Source organism: Dama dama, chromosome 5, assembly GCF_033118175.1.
Source record: "Dama dama isolate Ldn47 chromosome 5, ASM3311817v1, whole genome shotgun sequence".
NCBI lineage: Eukaryota > Metazoa > Chordata > Mammalia > Artiodactyla > Cervidae > Dama > Dama dama.
In genome coordinates this window covers 127,369,678-127,387,464 of record NC_083685.1, presented here as the reverse complement: position 1 = coordinate 127,387,464, position 17,787 = coordinate 127,369,678, and the positions used below count along the sequence as shown (strand labels likewise).

Below are 17,787 nucleotides of genomic sequence, written 5' to 3'. Positions count from 1 at the left end.
CCGCGCTCCGCAACAAGAGAAGACTCGGCAGTGAGGAGCCCGTGCCCTCAGCTAGAGAGGCGCCCCGGGGCTCGCCGCAGCTAGAGAAAAACCCGGACAGCAGTGAAGAGGTGGTGCAGACAAACAAATAGTAAATAAATACATTTTTTTTTTAAAGTCAAAGAACAGAGAATAACATTTTAAAAATAAAAAGACAAATACAAAATGATCCCCTTTATATGAGGTTCCTGGAGTAAGCAGTCAAAGTCACAGAGCCCGAAAGTAGAGTAGGGGTTGCCTGGGGCTGGGTGGGGGTGAGGGGAGGGGTTGTTGTTCCCTGGGGACAAGGTTTCAGTCTTTTTTTTAAGATGAAAAGGGTTCTGGAGTTGAAGAAGATGATGGCTACACAACAACATGATATACTTACTGACACCATCATACACGTAAAAACGGTTAATTTTATGTATGTAAGCATGCGTGCTAAGTTGCCTCAGTCGTGTCCAACTCTTCGCAATCCCATGGACTGTAGCCCGCCAGGCTCCTCTCTCCATGGGATTCTCCAGGCTAGAACACTGGAGTGGGTTGCCACACCCTTCTCCAGGGGATCTTCCCGACCCGGGGATCAGCTCCTGGACTGCAGGCAGATTCTTTGCCGCTGAGCCACCAGGGAAGCCCCTTTATGCATGTATACTCTATCACAATTAAATTTTTTTAAATAAAACAAAACACCACGACAGATTGAAAGAGAAGAGACATCACGGAAGAAAGGAAAAAAGCTTTTTGTCCTGCTTTTTGAACAAGAGACATCGCCTTTTCGTTTTGCATGAGGTCCTGCCAATTATGCAATCATCTGTCCTCCTGTCAGAAAAAGCTGGCGTTTCTCTGGGTGTCATTCGCTCACCTGCAGTGAAACGCTGGCCTTAAGAGGCCCTGTCCTCTGAAGTGGTCCCTCTCTCCCCTGACTTGGGAAAGCCATGACCTTGGGGACCGTAACCCCCTTTGTAAGAGACAGTGGAAATGGGGTGGGAGGTCTCCTAAGCCCCTCTTCTCCACTTTCCTTCTAGAACCTTGGCTCTCACGCTGTGGGGTGCTTCCTGGCACAGGGGAGACTTGACGATGCTCATGTGCCCCCTGACCTCCCACCTGGAGATGGTCAAGGGCGAGAGCTGGCTGGAGGGGGGCTGAGGCCAAGGCACCAGACGGAAGGCTCGGGGCCATGGCAGTTCCCATGCCAGGCTGGGCCACAGGGTGCTTTGACCAGGGGCCGCGGGCCAGCAGCGCTGGTCTGAGCTTGGGAAATGGTGAGGCTTTGGGCAAGTCACTTGCCTTCTGACTTTCTCCGGCATGAAAGGAGGCTTCCTGAGGTCTCTCCTAGAGCCAAGGTCAAGTCAGAAGGCCATTGCTCATTTGTAACATGATGATGGTGTCTTGGCCTCCGTGACTTTTTCCATCGCTTCTCCCTTCCCTGCACTGAAAACTACCCATCTCCGGCCCCTCCGTCTCCTGCGAAGCCCCCCTGAGCAGGCCTGGGGCCGCCCCCACTCCCCACCTGCAGGCTGTGGTCGGGACATCACGCAGGAGGGAGCTGGGCGGGGGCGGCCTCTAGCCTGCGCTTAAATGAAAACCCCGACGCCCCATCTGATGGAATCACACCCGAAGAAAGGAAACTTGTCTTTTAAGAACAAGCGAGAGGCTGATGACTGAAGGCCCAAAGAATTTTGTGGTTGGACCTTTTTTTTTTCCTGTTGTTTGTTTTCTGGCACAATCTGCCTCTGTTTCGGAGCCGACGGCCGCGGTGCCTGTGACAAAGGCCTCTTTCTTACGACAGTTTAATAGCTCCGATGTGGGGGACAGCCCCAACTCCCACGGGGCGGCCTCTGGAAGTGGCCTCTCAGAAAAGGAGAGCGCCTCGCTTTCGTCCAGTTGGGTCCAGACTGAACTGGGAGAGGCTTAACAAAATAACAACAACAACAACAAAAAAAAAAACCAAATGGGAAACTCCTTTTGAAACAGGAAGTGAAGGCTTGGGCGGGGTGGGGGGAGACAAAATGTGTCAGGAGAGAGGAGAGACTGGATCCAAGAGGGATGCTCACAGCTCACCATCCGCTGCGGGCGGAGGGGGAGAAATCTACGTGGGGGCGGGGAGACGCAGATGGAGACGGGGTTGGGGGGTCGGCGTGTGTATTGGTTCCCTACGGCCGCCGTAACCAAGGGCCGCCATCCAGGTGGCTGAAGACAACAGAGATGCATTCTTGTGGTCTGAAGGCTAGATGCTCGAAAGCACGGTGTCAGCAGGACCACCCTCGCTCAGAAATCTCTAGGGAAGGTCTTCCCTTGGCTTGCCCAGCTTCCAGCGGCAGCGGGCACTCCTGAAGATTTCCTGGCTTCTGGCTGAGTCACTGTGATCTCTGGTTCCCTCCGGGTATCTCTGTGTCATCACCCAAAACCCTGTGTGTGCCCCTGTGTATCTCTTCTCCTTGTCTTACAAAGACACTGTTCAGAATGGATTTGCGTGCGTGCTCAGCGGTTTCAGTCATATCTGACTCTTCTGCGACCCCATGGACTGCAGTTCCTCTGTCCGTGGGGCTTCCCAGGCAAGAGTCCTGGAGTGGGCTGCCATCTCCTCCTCCAGGGGATCTTCCCGACCCAGGGATCGAACCTGTGTCTCTTCTGTCTCCTGCATCGGCAGATGGATCCTTTGCCATTGCGCCTCCTGGGAAAATAACCCTGCACGTGGGAAGCACTCACTAAATGTTTCACGATGACCAGAGGCAGGCTGGGGGGCAGAGAGCTGGGGCAGGGGTGTTAACGCTGGGCTTCCGCACACCTGCCGCCTGCCATGAGCTTGACCTCAGGGCAAGTCCCCGGGCTCCGGATTCTCACCTGGCTGCTGGGAGGGCCGTAAGGACTGAGCGGTCCGTGTAAACAGCCCCTGAAGGCAGCCACCAGCGCCACGCCGCAAACCCGCTACTGCGCCCAGGCTGCTCTCCTAGCTGGCCCGGCAAAAGGCAGCGGATTCAACACCAGCACCCATCCGAGCCCCGCTGGCGACTCTGGAAAGCGCGGTTGCTTTCTGCCTCTCGCTGCGTGTGACAAGCGGTGCCGGAGGATGGACAGGGCGGCGGTGGGAACGCAGGAGGGGGAAGTCTGTGTCATCCCCAGCGCCTGGGAAAGCCACAGAGAAACGACGAGGCTGCTCTTCAAGAGCCTCGCGGGGTCCACGCCTCCCCCCAAGCCCGCCCCGGGCTAGACAGAGCACACGTTGTGCTGAGATCGGTCCCCGGTGCCAAGACGGTCGGCCCTGTCGCCAGGCACTCGGGTGGGGGTGGCCGGGGAGCACGGAGGAGGAGGAGGCGGCCCCGCACAGACAGGCTCCTTGTGCCGCTGATGCGAGAGGCCGCCGACGGGCAGGGTAGCACAGCACGGAGCCGCCTCCTTGCTCTGGGCCCGCAACTCGTGCGGTGACACTGGGGGGGCCGGAGAGAGTCCAGGAAACCGGGGCGGGGGGCGTGCAATAGAGAAGCAGCTCGTGCTGTACAGAGGGGGCTGCCCACTCTAAAATCAGCCATAGAATTCAGGCGGGCCATCAAGGCCAGGTGCAGAGCAGACCACGCCCAGCCTGGTCCCGGGCCCCACGCAGAGAACAGAAGAGGCGCCGGGCGAGGGTGCAAGATGGGGAAGTGGATACACACAGTATCAGAGGGACAGCCAGCGCGGAGACGGGACGGCAAAGCCAGCCTGGGAGGGCCGGCGGGGGGAGGAAGGCTGTGAAGGCACGGCGTCTGCAGGCGGAGCCCGAGTCACAGGAGATCAGAGGTCCCGGCTCCTGGACCCGGGTCTCTGGCCTGGAACCTGCGGAACTCTTGTCTCCTGCATCGGCAGGCAGGTTCTTTACTACTGAGCCGCCTGGGAAGCCCGAGAACATAATTACATATTATTATTGAAAAGGGCTTTTGTGAATTCGAAGAGAGAGAGAAGTAAGTCCCTGTCTGGGGCGGGGTGGGGGGCAGAAAGGACTTGGTTTTATCCTGAGTTTATGAACTAATTTTTGGTGATAAATACAGATTGTAAGAGAGAGGGACTGGTCGTGAGAGCAGCTTTGTTTCGATGCCTTTACTTTGCAAACTAGAAAAGGCAGCGTTTGCACACCGGGCTTCACATGCCTGGGGGGCACTTTTATTGTCCGTCAGACACTGGCAGTCCTAGAACCGCAGCTGCCACGCTCCTTTCTCACGTGACACGGCTGGAAACTGAAATGCGGGTCCTGAGAGCCCAGGACGCAGGCCTGTGCGTGGTACCCAGAGTCTCGCCCTGACGGCCCACTGCCGCACGGTGGCGCTGTCTGCCAACCAGCTGCCAATTCCACCGGCTCCTGATAATTCAAGGTAAGGCTAGGCAGCTGTGTAGGGGGACTGGAAAGAAAAATGTACTTCTGGGGAGGAGCTGTCAATAAACGATTCTAGAATTCCTGGCTGGAAGACTCTTCACAGTCCCTCAGACTGCAAGGAGATCAAACCAGTCAATCCTAAAGGGAATCAGTCTTAAATATCATTGGAAGGACTGATGATGAAGCTGAAGCTCTAAGACTTTGGCTACCTGATGCAAAGAGCTGACTCACTGGAAAAGACCCTGATGCTGAAGGCAGGAGGAGAAGGGGGTAGCAGAGGATGAGATGGTTGGATGGCATCACCAACTCGATGGACATGAGTTTGAGTAGGCTCTGGGAGTTGGTGATGGACAGGGAAGCCTGGCGTGCGTCAGTCCATGGGGTCGCAAAGAGTCGAACATGACTGACAGACTGAACTGAAGAATTCCAGGCAAGGAACTTTGATGGGTTCAAGAGAAGAGCTTATCTGCATCAAATAGAATGGAAAGTGCCATCTGCTATTGCAAATACAAGCAGCACAAGAATTTACCTCCAGCTTTGTGGACGTGATGGAAGGGGTGGCGGTGGGGAGGAGCCTGTGTGTGTGGCTGGTCCGGGTGTGTCTTCACGCTGGGGCTCCACGTCTCAGGCTAGAGACTGCTCTGCAGGGAGCTGAGGCTGGGCTGTGCCTTCCCCAACCCGGGAAAGCTGAGATCCAGGTTAGGAGGTCAAGATTAGCAGCCTTGGGGAAGAGACAGTCTCGTCAGGACTCCCCAGAAGTCTGGCAACTTGGCCCTGCCAAGGGAGGTCTGGGGCGTTAGCAGAGCAGCCTGCGACGTGGAGCTGGCCGTGGCAGCCTGCTCCGTAAAAGATGCTAAGTGAAGACCAATGAAAGAATTTATGTTTTATTTCCCCGAGTGCCCTCCAGGGCTTCCCTGGTAGCTCAGTGATAAAGAATGCGCCTGCCAAGCCAGGAGACATGGGTTCCTGGGTGGGAAACTAAGATACCACAAGGCACGTGATACAGCCAGAAAAAAAGTGCTCCTGGCTGCCCTGGTGGTTCAGAAGGAACCCACCTGCTAGTTCAGGAGACACAAGAGATGCGAGTTCAATCCCTGGGTCCGGAAGAGTCCCCGGAGAAGGAAATGGCAATCCACTCCAGTATACTTGCCTGGGAAACCCTATGGGCTGAGGAGCCTGGCGGGCTGCAGTCCATGGGGCTGTAAAAGAGTCAGACACGGCTGAGCAACTAAACAAGTCTCCTCTCACCACATCAACGAAGTCTCCTCTTCAATACTCTGCATTTACCTTGCAAACATGTTTTCCAGATTAAACTTGAAGAGAAGTAGGTGGACAACTGGGACAGATGGATGTGCACATATAGGTCTACGCACCCATCAACTGATTAATGTTGACTAATGAGCAGGAAAATATGTCTACTGCCGTCTTTGTGTCTAAACAAATGGCTGCTTAGCTGATTAATGGCTGCAGTCTTAAATGAATGCTATTATTTCAACATGCACATTGGTTTTTAAGCCAGGCAGAAGGCTATACCTGACTTTCGCTTTGCTCTTTGATCTGAGCGGCAAACAGACTTCAAAGTTTATTCTGATGCCTGCGTGTGTAACTCAATGAGCCATGTCAGGTCCAGATGCTGGCTAAGACTGCAGGCATCCTTGACTAAGTGTCTGGGTGTTGGGTAGCAATGGCTGGTCGGGACACTCAGCAGAAAAAAAATAAATAAAGTCCAGGAATACCTCGGGGATGTGCTCTGTGGATTCTGCGTGGTGTACGTCAGGTCAGTGGCCAGCCTCCTCTGCTGCACGCAGCCAGCTACGGGATGTCTGCCATGCCTGCTGGACAGGGTGTGTTCTCGGATTACAGACGCCTCTCTGCTCGTGCTTAAGTAGGATGCATGCGATATGTGAGGCCAAATCTGAAGCATAAATAGCCTCGCTCTCCCTGCTGGCTTGAATTATGCCTGCCGCTGAGTTAAGAGCTGAGGGCACGCTTCCTCTCTGCAGCACGCGTTCTCTGGAGGTAATGACACTTCAGGAGGGAAAACCGCTTAAGTGGCCAACTCCCCAAGGACCGGCAGGATGGAGAACGGCTTTGTGGTGAAACCAAAGAGAAACTGCGGCGGGACCCGATCGGAAAGAAGAAAGCCGTGATTCCCTCGAACTGCTGGCGGAGACCCATCTTCCTCCAGGAGATGTTCGGTTCTGAACGGGTCCCCTGAAGATGTAGGCCATCTACTGGGAGAGGAAGGCGGGCCAGGTGGAAGGCTGGTGGTGGGGAGGGCGCCACAGCTGCGACGAAGCAACAGCCTCTGAACACTAGATGGCAGCAGCGATATACAAATTACTCGCTGGGGCCCCACAGGTAGACTTCTTGCCTTTTCCTACTGTTGATGGGGTTCTCGCGGCAAGAATACTGGAGTGATTTACCATTCTTTCCTTCAGTCAAATGATGGCAGGGCTTCCTGCCAGATGGTAAAGAGTCTGCCTGCATTGCAGGAGACCCAGATTTGCTCTCTGGAGAAGGGAATGGCTACCCACTTCAGTATTCTTGTCCCTGGAGAATTCCAGGGGCAGAGGAACCTGGCAGGCTATAGTCCATGGGGTTGCAAAGAGTCAGACATGACTGAGTGACATTAACACACACCTGTAGTCTTTTTTCCTTTTCATACTGCTTGTGGGATTCTCGAGGCAAGAATATTGGAGTGGTTTGCCATTTCCTCCTCCAGCCAAAGCCATGGTTTTTCCAGGAGTCATTTATGGATGTGACAGTTGGACCATAAAGAAGGCTGAGCACCAAAGAACTGATGCTTTCAAACGGAGATGCTGCAGAAGACTCTTGAGAGTCCCTTGGACTGCAAGATCAAACCAGTCAATCCTAAAGGAAGTCAACCCTGAATATTCATTGGAAGGACTGGTGCTGAAGCTGAAGCTCCAATACTCTGACCATCTGATGTGAAGAGCTGACTCCTTGCAAAAGACCTTGACACTGGGAAAGATTGAGAACAGGAGGAGAAGAGGGCAGCAGAAGATGAGATGGTTAGACAGCATCACTGACTCCATGGACATGAATTTGAGCAAACTCCAGGAGATGGTGAAGGGCAGGGAAGCCTAGCATGCTGCAGTCCATGGGGGTCACAAAGCGCCAGACACAACTTAGTGAATTAACAACAACAACAACAACACATGTAGTCTTTTCTGGTAGCTGGTGTCACAACTTGGACAGTGAACTTGGCCATGTTCCAATAAAATTTTACTTATAGAAGCAAGTGCTGGGCCCGATTTGGCCCACGTGCGAACACTTGCCAACCCCTGCACTAGACGGAGAGCTCTGCCTGGCCCAGCTAGCTTGGTCCACACATCGCAGGCCAGGTAACTCTTTTCTCCTCCCAAATCCATGCAGACCTGTCCTTCTTTCCCCCTCAGCCCCTTTGATCTACCTATGTGATTGCCTACATCTCCTGAACTTGAACTCTCCCTCCCACACGATGAAAGAATCAGGTGACAAATGCAGCCTATTGGTTCGGAGTCTAAACCCCCTTCTTCCCATTAGCCTCTCCATTCCACCATCATCGAATCATCCTCTAACTTCTCTGTCACTCTTAAAATAATACGTAACAGTGGTATCAACAGCATCTGTCCAATTGCTGGATTCTTCACAGGGATCTATATACTCCTCCACCAGAATTCTTCCCTTGAGCGGGGTTAAGGTTTAAATTGCCTCTTGGACTTTGCCATCGGAACCCACCAAGGCTGTCAGCCTCTTGCTGAAGAAGGTACTTTTCCTTTGGCCTTTAGTCTCACTTGCATAAATTGCCACGTGAACCCCACCCACCTTGGTGACATCACCTACCCGCTGGTCGAGGTACCACGTGCTCTCAACCACCTCCTCCAAGCGGGCGGTCCCCACTCTCCTGATGAAATGCTCCGTTCTCTGAAGCGCCCCTGAGGTCAGGGGCGACCAGGACCTTCGCCCACTGGTTCTTTGGACCATCTGGTTTGCATCCCCTCCCGTGCTCATCTCATGGTGCCTGAGGGCTTCGCCATCCACTGACCAGTGACTTTAGCTATCCGGTTGCTATCTTTCAATTACGTGCACTGAGGTCGGAGAGTCTGGTCTGAATGGCACTGGTCTGGGGGTGTTCTGACTTTCTCTGTGGCACAGTGCTGTCATCATTTCTGGGAAACACCCACACCGTGTGCTCGGGAAGAAGGTTGAAGTTTTCCTAACTGCTGGGTTGGGGGTCCACATACGTCCATTACGCACATTTTGTTAACACTTTATCCATTTTATCAGCGTCAGGGAGGGGAACTGTTCTCCCCACCACGACTGGGCTTCTGTCTGCTGCTCCTTGCAATTCTGACCATTTTTCCTGAGGCTTGTGAGGCTGATGTTGCTGGAAGCCTACACAGGCGGGATCATTATGTCAGCCGGGTACATTGTTTCTCTTGTCATTAAGTCTTGACCTTTATTCTCTCGGTGGCTTTCCGCCTTCACGTCTGCCGGTCTGAGACTGAAATTGTTAATACCTGCTTTCTATCCGCCGGCATCCGCCTCGTGTCTTTTGTCATCCCTTTATCTTCCACCTCTGCATGTCAATGTTTTAGGCACGTCACTTGTTAATTACACAGAATCGGAATTTTAAAAAGCAAAACCTCTCTTTCAAAAGATGCATTTAATCGTCTGACGACTGTTTTTACGCCGCCCCTCCCCCTAGCATTAGTCTGTCTTTCTCTTTTTTATCTTCCTCCCTCCCTCCCTCCCTCCCACGAAACCCTGCATGGTCTGCAGCATGAGCTAAGGGCAGAGAAGGCTTACATGCCTTGACTGGGGGCGGGGTGGGTATTCTGCAGTAAGATCAGAGGAATTTGAAAGGAAGAACCCAAATCACGAACTGCGTGTGGATTTGTAAGTGGGGCAGACAGACTGAAAGCCAGGGTCTGCGTGAGATCACCCTCCTTCCATCTCTGTGGCCGGCATTGTATGGATCCACTGTCCCTGCCATTCCCCACGCTCCATACCCTGGACACAGTGGTGATGGGGGCAGAGTTAGAGGGGCAAAAACCTCCCCCACCAAAGAGCCTGGTTTATCAGAGGGTTTCATGAGGCTGAAAACAGCCCTGCCTCCCCAGCCCGATCCAGAATGGAGAGCCCCGTGGAGGGTTTACATAACTCAGAGGATCTGTCTGGTCTCGGGAAGCGGGGAGCTGGGTCAGAAAGACTTTTCTTCTCCTTTCTTCAGAGACACGAAGCTTAGCAGAAAGCGCGGGTGACAGAAGAGAGGGACATTGGAGTTGACATCTTGATGTTGCGGGAGACGAGGTGCCACCATACGGGAAGCCGCGCTGTGAGCACGGTGCCCGGGGCGGGCTGTCAGTGGCTGGCACGGACGTCTCTGGAGTGTGCTCGGCTCCCGGGGCTCGGGAGGGCCCGGTGCCAGCTCAGCCCTGCAGGGCCCCTCAGTGCCCTGACACCGCCCACCCCAACGGTCCATGTGGTCCAAGCCAAGTGGAGATCGACCAGCCGTGCCTGGGCATGATGCCCACGCCCCCTCCCCACGCCCGGGGCAGGAAGAACAGCCCGCAGGCTTTGATGAGGCCAATCAAGCCCTGGGTCTGGGTGACGGTCCTCACATTCTGAAGGCTTCACCCATCTCCCGGCTCCTGGGATCATCGCCACAGGCATCTTGTTTGATGCTGACCCTGGAGTGGGGGCGAGGGAGCGACTCGCGAGTCTGACAGGCAGGAATGAGAATCGAGATAAAGGAAAAGATCTCACCCCGCGACGTGGCAGCCCACACCTGCGTCCGGGGCTTCGTGGAGCAGACGGGCCCCTTCACACGTAGCATCAGAGTCCAGCAACCTCAGTGACTACCTGGACACACGGGGGCCCCACGGCAGCTCAGGGTCTTGAGGAAAGGATGCGACGGGGTGTAAAGAGACCCCAGGAAAGGTGGGGGCCGAGGGGGAGAGTGGGTGGGATTCTGTGAGGAAGTAGTTCCTGGCAACCACGGTCCACAGCCACAGGGCAGACCATTGAAGGAAGCGGTGACATTGCAGAGTTCTGTGCAGACGGCTCACCCGAGGCACCAGCTGGCGCAGTGCCACCGGGGCACGGGGTGTTGCTTACCTGGCGCTCTCGAAGGTGGCCGATGCCGTCTTTCCTACGGCCCCAAATCCAACTCCAACCGCAAGACCCTCTGAAAGAGACATAAAGATGCACGAGGTGTTAGGAATCACTCTTCTGTAATATTACACATGCATACGGGCTTCCCAGGGGGCTCCGTGGTAAAGAACCCGCCTGCCAATGCAGGGGATGTGGGTTCGATCCCTGGGTCGGGAAGATCCTCTGGAAGAGGAAATGGCAACCCACTCCAGTGTTCTTGCCTGGAGAATCCCATGGGCAGAGGAGCCTGGTGGGCTACAGTTCATGGGGTCACAGTCAGACACGATGGAGCGACTAAACAACAACAATACATGCACACAGCATTGAAGTTGGCTCAGAAGCCAAACCACCAGACCGCTGTGGGCTGGCTCACCCTGGTGGCTGCCATCCACCAGGGCAGGGGGAGATGCATGGTCTGACCCACGTGGTGGGCGTACGCCTGGGGTACCATGGAACCAGTCACATACTCCATCACACCGGCAAACCTTCAGTCCTTTCTGCATACTTCATAGTCACTCAACACGCTTACACTCGCTGTTCAGAACAGGCAGTTTCTTCACTTCTTCATAAGAAATCAGAACAACAGGGTTTTGACATGACACAACCCAGGTTAAAAGCAGATCCTTTGAAGGTTCATTTCTGAAATGGGCGTGCCAACTCTGTTTGCAGATAAAGGAACTCAATGTAAAGAACCAATCTTATATTTGTAAAGGTCAGTGGATTTTTCTATTATGCGTTGATGTTGAGAAACTGAAGTTTTTGAGTCTCCGAGTTCATTTGAATTTGACTGTCTTAATCCTTTTTGTTAATTAAAAATGCTTGAAAAAAAGGGGGAGCTCTGATTCAGAGGTCCAGGCTCCTCATTCTTGACAGCTTCTTGACCTTTTCTTTGTCTTTCAGAGATTTCCTCCGAGGGTGCACACAGCAGAAGCCGTCACTCCAGGGAGGAGTTTGGATAATAAAAGTTCAACACTTTTAGGACAGCCTGATGCATATGACAAACTTCAAAAAGAATGAGCGTCCTTGGTGAGGTTCCATATATCCCTGGGGGCTGAAATTCAGGCCTGACTAGGATGGATATGTCTCAGGGTTTCAGGCATCCCTGGGATCGAGGGGGAGGTGGCCTCTAATGTGGCCCTCGAATCTTGGGATCTGTCCATGGTCCTGAGAAGATAAAGGTAGAGGACATCTGAGCTGCCTCCATCTGGCCCATCTCCCACCTTGGGGGAGCCCAGGGTCCACAAGTCTGCTGTTCTCAATCTTTTCTTGTACCAACACAGCCCAGACCACAGCTCACTCCCATCGGTAAGTGTGGGGTTTCCGGGGCCACGTTCTTCACCAGGTGTCAAAAGCTAAGCAGAGACTGGCCAGGGTTCCCTGACACCAGAGGGGCCAATCCCTCCCTTTGAGAAAACTTGCTTTCCTAAACCATAAACAGCAGCTGGTGGCTCTTTGTTAAAGATTCTGCTCGAATGAGTCATTTAATGTAAATGAGAGTGCAGCCCTGACAATAGGGCTTACATTAATTAGCAAACTAACCCTTTCTAGTTCTTTAGCACTTGACTTACAACAACCTCCCAACAGCTCTGGAGGTTGGGGGTAGGGGGAGAGGCTATCCAACCAACGCAGTAGAGAAAGGGTTCCTCCACAGTGACGGGGCGTCGAGGGGCAGAGCCAGGCTTGACCCTCAGTCCCCCAGTCCCCTCACCATCCCAGTTGGCTGAGATGGGCTGCAGCTATTCTCCCAAGTGTGGGCAACACGGGCTGGCATCTGAGTATCTGCATCCCAAGGAGGTTCTGAGCAAAGTGAGCGCATCATGCCTCTGCCCCGCCCTGTAGCTTGGCCCCGCCCCGTATCTTGGCCCCGCCCATAGTGGATACCACAGCCTCTGCCCCGCCCTGTAGCTTGGCCCCGCCCCGTATCTTGGCCCCGCCCATAGTGGATACCACAGCCTCTGCCCCGCCCTGTAGCTTGGCCCCGCCCCGTATCTTGGCCCCGCCCATAGTGGATACCACAGCCTCTGCCCCGCCCTGTAGCTTGGCCCCGCCCCGTATCTTGGCCCCGCCCATAGTGGATACCACAGCCTCTGCCCCGCCCTGTAGCTTGGCCCCGCCCCGTATCTTGGCCCCGCCCATAGTGGATACCACAGCCTCTGCCCCGCCCTGTAGCTTGGCCACGCCCACAGTGGGTAAGTGTGGGGTCTCCGGGGCAACGTTCTTCACCAGGTGTCAACCCCTGCCGCCAAATGCACACACGGTTGCCTCCTAGGTGGCTCAGCCGGTGAAGAGTCCCCGTGCAACGCAGGAGACACAGGAGACGCAGGTTTGATCCCTGGGTTGGGAAGATTCCCCTGGAGAAGGAAAGGGCAACCCACTCCAGTATTCTTGCCTGAAGAATTCCCATGGACAGAGAAGCCTGGAGTCAAAAGGGTCAAAAAGAGTCGGCCACGACTGAGCACACACACGCACACCTTAGGTGGTGGCCAACTCAGTTTCCCCCTTGATTTGGAATAAAGGAGAGAAGAGGTAACGGAGGAAGGGAATGTGACTGTCTCTGAAGGTGGAGGAGTACCTGACAGATTATTGAGGAACCAAGACGAATGACCCACACGACAGGAGCGTAAATACGGGAACGGAGGCAGACTCTGAAGACCAGCAGGTGGTAGAAAGAACTGCTGGGTGAAACAGGGAAGAGAAAAAAATGCGACTGGTGTTCACACCTCGGGGCTTCCACCAAAAGTGCAAATCAGGGAGATAATTAAGACAAGAATCCAAAGTGGCTGGAATATTATCAGTAAGCCAGGCCTCTTTTCACAGCTACTGCCATTAAGTCAAGTGCAGAGAGAAGCGAGACAAGCTTCCAAACCTGAGGTTATAAGGCCCCAGGATGCAGAGAGAGTCCCGAGGGCAAACTTGAGAACAAGCTCTAAACCTGCTCTGCCCATTTGATCTTCTGCAGGGTGGGGGTGGGAGGGTGGGTTTTGCCTCTCACCATCTCCCATCCCTCCTGAATCGCCGTCTCTCCCCATCCTCCACGGGGAGGGGGTGCAGGGGCCTTCTGTTCCTCCTTGACCGGGGAGCAGCCACCACCTTCAGAGACCAGCTCTCCACCCAGGGAGAGAGAGTCTCAACCTCCCTTCAACAAGCTAGTCCTGGGTCTCCCCCTGGTCTGCACCCCTCTGCCTGCAGTGTGAGTCATTTTTCTCTTGTTCCAGAGATGGGAACAAGTAAGCCCCCCTATCTCATATCATTTCTCCACCTTTTCTGTATTTCGGCCATGCCACACAGCTACTCCCCGGTCAGGGACAACTGTGATGGGGAGAGACGGAGGGCTGCGCAGAGGGGAGGGGTGGTCTGACAACGGCCCTTCTAGCCAAATGATGCTTTACCACTACTTCTGCTTTAGGAGCAAGTCTGAATGTTATTCGTGCCCAGGTCACTCACTGAAAAACAGACAAATAACCACCCTGGAGCATGAGCTGCTGGACGGGACCACGGGGGCAGCCTCAGGAGCCGCCAAGGGGGCCGGGCAAGCTCAGCTTAGGTCCCTCCTCCGCCCACCTGGTCACTGTCGCTAAGCTGGGAGATGGATATCAGGCCAGGTGAGGGGGCAGTGCTCACCACACGACGTAGGTGTCCCCTCCCCGGCCATCAAGGACTTACACACACCAGAGGGCGGCCCTGCTGCCTTCGAGCCCAAGCAGATCCCACAGCTTGGAGGAGGTTTTGGGGGAGACTGGCCCCCAACATGTGAATTCCCCTTCCTAGCCTGTGGGAAGGAAACCCAGGGAGATGGGAACTCTGAAATATTACACATTTATTGAACAAAGTATTGGTCTGTCCAGCCAGGTATTGCCACAGAATTCCATTGCCATGGAATTCCTGTAGGGTCTTGAAAAAGTCCAATAAAGGATGGAAGTTATCAACTTAAAGTATTATTTTTTTTTTTAGAAAAAGTAGTTCAACACACTTTTCTACTGTGGACTGTGAACCCTGCAATTCATACGGGATGAAGTTAAGTTTGGGGAAAGATGAAAAATAGAGGTGTTCCAGAAGAGGTGGATTTAACTCCAATGCTTTTTTTCTTATTTATTTACTAATTTATTTATTTTTATTGAAATATAGTTGATTTGCAACATTGTTAACTCCTCTTGTACAACAAAATGATTTGGTTATACAAATAACGTATTTTATTTTCCTGGGCTCCAAACTCACTGTGGACAGTGACTGTAGCCATGAAATTAAAAGATGTTTGTTCCTTGGAAGAAAAGCTATGACAACCCTAGACAGCGTATTAAAAAGCAGAGACATTGCTTTGCCAGTAAAGGTCCACAGAGTCAAAGCTGTGGTTTTTCCAGTAGTCATGTGCGGATGTGAGAGCTGGACCGTGAAGAAGGCTGAGCACCAAACAACTGATGCTTTCGAACCGCCTTTCTGCAGGGAAGGGCAGGCTGGGGCCAGCTGCCCGGGAGGCACACCTTCATCGCGGTCGCTGCACCTGGCCGTGCTCTGCCTCGCAGGCAGAGTCAGGGTACAACTAACTCCTTGTGGGGGACACCTCTGGAGGTGCAGGGGTGTAGTCATGGTTTATGACTCCTCTAAGAAATTGGGAGGAGACTTTTTTTTTTAAGTCCCTTGGAGGACTTCTGCATGAAATTAGACTTTGGCAGTTCTTTTAGGATGATGAATAACCCCATTTATCCCTCCCCATACCTGACTCCCACCAAAGCATTTCCAAAACCAGACAAAGGAAAGATTTTGACGCCTCAGATCACTGTAATGATTGGTGGCACTGAAGGCAGATGGTTTATAGTACAATGCATGTGGCTCATGAGGGCAGTGGGGGGTGGTCCTTGTTTTCTCACTGGGAGGTTAACAGAGGAGGAAATTCACTCTCTGCCTCCCCCAGCCCAGTTCTGTGATTGCCAGGTGCCGGGTGGGGGCCCTCGGGGCTCCTCTGGGTGGGCCCCACGTGGTTGTGGCTCTGATGGGTGAACCTGCCCGCCCAGCCTTGGGTCATCACGCACAGCGCAGAAAGGTCAGGGGCTGTGTTCTCCCGAGTCCACATCTTGTAAACAAAGCTGACCTACAGGAGAAGAGAATGTCACGGGGACGAAGACAGCAAGAAAACTGGCCCTGAAGTGTTTATGTCTGTGTCTGATTTATCCCTGCAGCCTGAAGCCCAGCTGCACCTCCGCCCTTCCTTCCTGTGTTTGACATGTCCCCACACCCTTTCAACACCTTGATTTTTTTCCTAAACCCATCTTCCAGTTTTACTTTTTCTAAGACTTTAGGCACAAAAAGAGGCTTCATTTCATGCTCTTATTTTGAAATTAAAAAGTGGTTGTTTTCAATTACACTGTTTACTACTTTTTAACCATGGTGATATACTTTCACATGAAAAAGAAAAAAAACCCAAAATGCTCAGAAAAAGTCTAAAGTAATAAATTTCCCTACCTCCAATTCCCCATCCTTAGTTTTACTCCCAAGAGGCAATATATCTCTTAACAATTCTGACTTTCAATTCTCTGATGGGTAGCACTATCACTTTAAATAACATATTAATATATTGGTTTCTTAAGTTTTATCACAGTGTTGACTTAGAGAGTCTGCTGATAGCTCCATGGTTTCTTCCTTATCAGTCTTACTGTTGAGTGTCCCTTATAAATGCTGAGGAATGCAGAACATATGCTTCCCACCTCATGCCTTTATCAAAATTATGGCATTTGATATTGCTCTGTAGATAATATTTCATTTATGATTTATTCTCAAGACAATTCAAAAATTCAATCCAGATAAAACGTGAATTTACCATTTTGGGGCACTAACAGCATTCTCTATGTAATCAGGTTGCTATGTGAGGAGAAGGAAGAGCAAGCCTAAGGCTTTAAATCTTCCCCTTTGAAGAAGATGGTCCCCAGGCCAAGTGGACTCTTTCTTGACTCCTTTTTGGCATTCATTCCATCTTCTAGGTGTTCATTTTCTAGGGCTTTCCAGGTGGTACTAGTGATAAAGAACCCCCCTGCCAATGCAAGGGATGCAAGAGACTCGCGTTTGGTCCCTGGGTTGGGAAGATCCCCGGGGTAAGAAGTGGCAGCCCACTCCGGGATTCTTTCCTGGAGAATTCCAGGGACAGAGAAACCTGGAGGGCTCAAGTCCATGGGGCGGCAAAGAGTCGGAAATGACTGAGTCAATGGGCACACAGCAGTCTTAATTAGCTACTATAGTCCTTCCTTCCTCCCTTCCTTCCTTTCCCAGTTGTTACTTTTAACTGTGGTAAAAACAGATGGGCAAGGAAGCTGGAAGGAAGGTTAGGACCAAATCCACCAGGACGAAGCATCTCTCGAGAACTAACAAGAGAAGCAGAGGGGTGAAAAAAGCAGCAAGCAAGAGGAGGATGGAGAATGGCCTTGGAGAAAATTGATGACTGATGACAGAACAAGCTCGCACCCCGCAGAGGATCGGCAAAGATGATCCCATAAATCACCGCGAAACACTTGGCAAATTTAAAGTCCGGTGTAAATGCCAGATATTAATAAAATATTCAACTCAGCCGGCAAGGTGCTCTGAGCCCAGAGGCCTTCTTTTAATTAATGTCAGATTTGATCCAAGACATGCTCAAGACAGATGGGCGGGCGCTCAGAAAATCCTCCCCTGACCAGCTTCATCACCAGCTCCTGCATTCCTGGAGAACCTTCTCTCCGACCTGACATGTGCAGTCCTGTGTTTCTCATGGGCAGGGATGCAAGACAGACGTGGGCTACCCCTGGAGAGTAGGGGATGGAGGTGAGGAATATGACGTTGTTGTGACCCCAGTGGGGGAGGCAGGACAGTCAGCCGTTCTAAAAGGAAGACTGAGATTTGAAAGTGCCTCGCCAATTACACTTGAAAGCTTTCACACAGCAGAGGAAACCATCAACAGAAGGAAAAGACAACCGACTGAACGGGAGGAGATATTTGCAAACGGTACGACCGATGAGGGGTCAGCACCCAAACTACATCAATGGCATCCAAGTCAATGTCCGAAAACCAAACAACCTGATTGAAAAATGGGCAGAAGGCCTGAGTAGATGTTTTATGAGGAAGACATACAGGTGGCCCAACAGGCATATGGAAAGACACCCACAAGGCTGACCGTCAGATTAGAAAGCCTGGCCCTCGACAGGCGCCAGGAGGCCGTGGGTGTGCTGGTGTCCGGGTTCCCCCAAAGGAGCGGTGGGCGCTGCCTTGCCCTTGTCCCCGTAGGCCCCCAGAGCCCC

The 17,787-nt window shown here is 52.7% G+C and overlaps 1 protein-coding gene across 5 annotated transcripts in view; it reads right to left on the bottom strand.

Moving 5' to 3' along the window:
• Window positions 1-17,787, bottom strand: part of SLC39A11 (solute carrier family 39 member 11) — a 368,115-nt gene that overhangs the window by 34,551 nt on the left and 315,777 nt on the right. For all 5 annotated transcript variants that reach the window (XM_061144981.1, XM_061144980.1, XM_061144983.1 and 2 more), the window contains one exon: window positions 10,493-10,562. In XM_061144981.1, coding sequence (XP_061000964.1) covers window positions 10,493-10,562 — 70 coding nt within the window. The remainder of the gene's footprint in view (window positions 1-10,492; window positions 10,563-17,787) is intronic.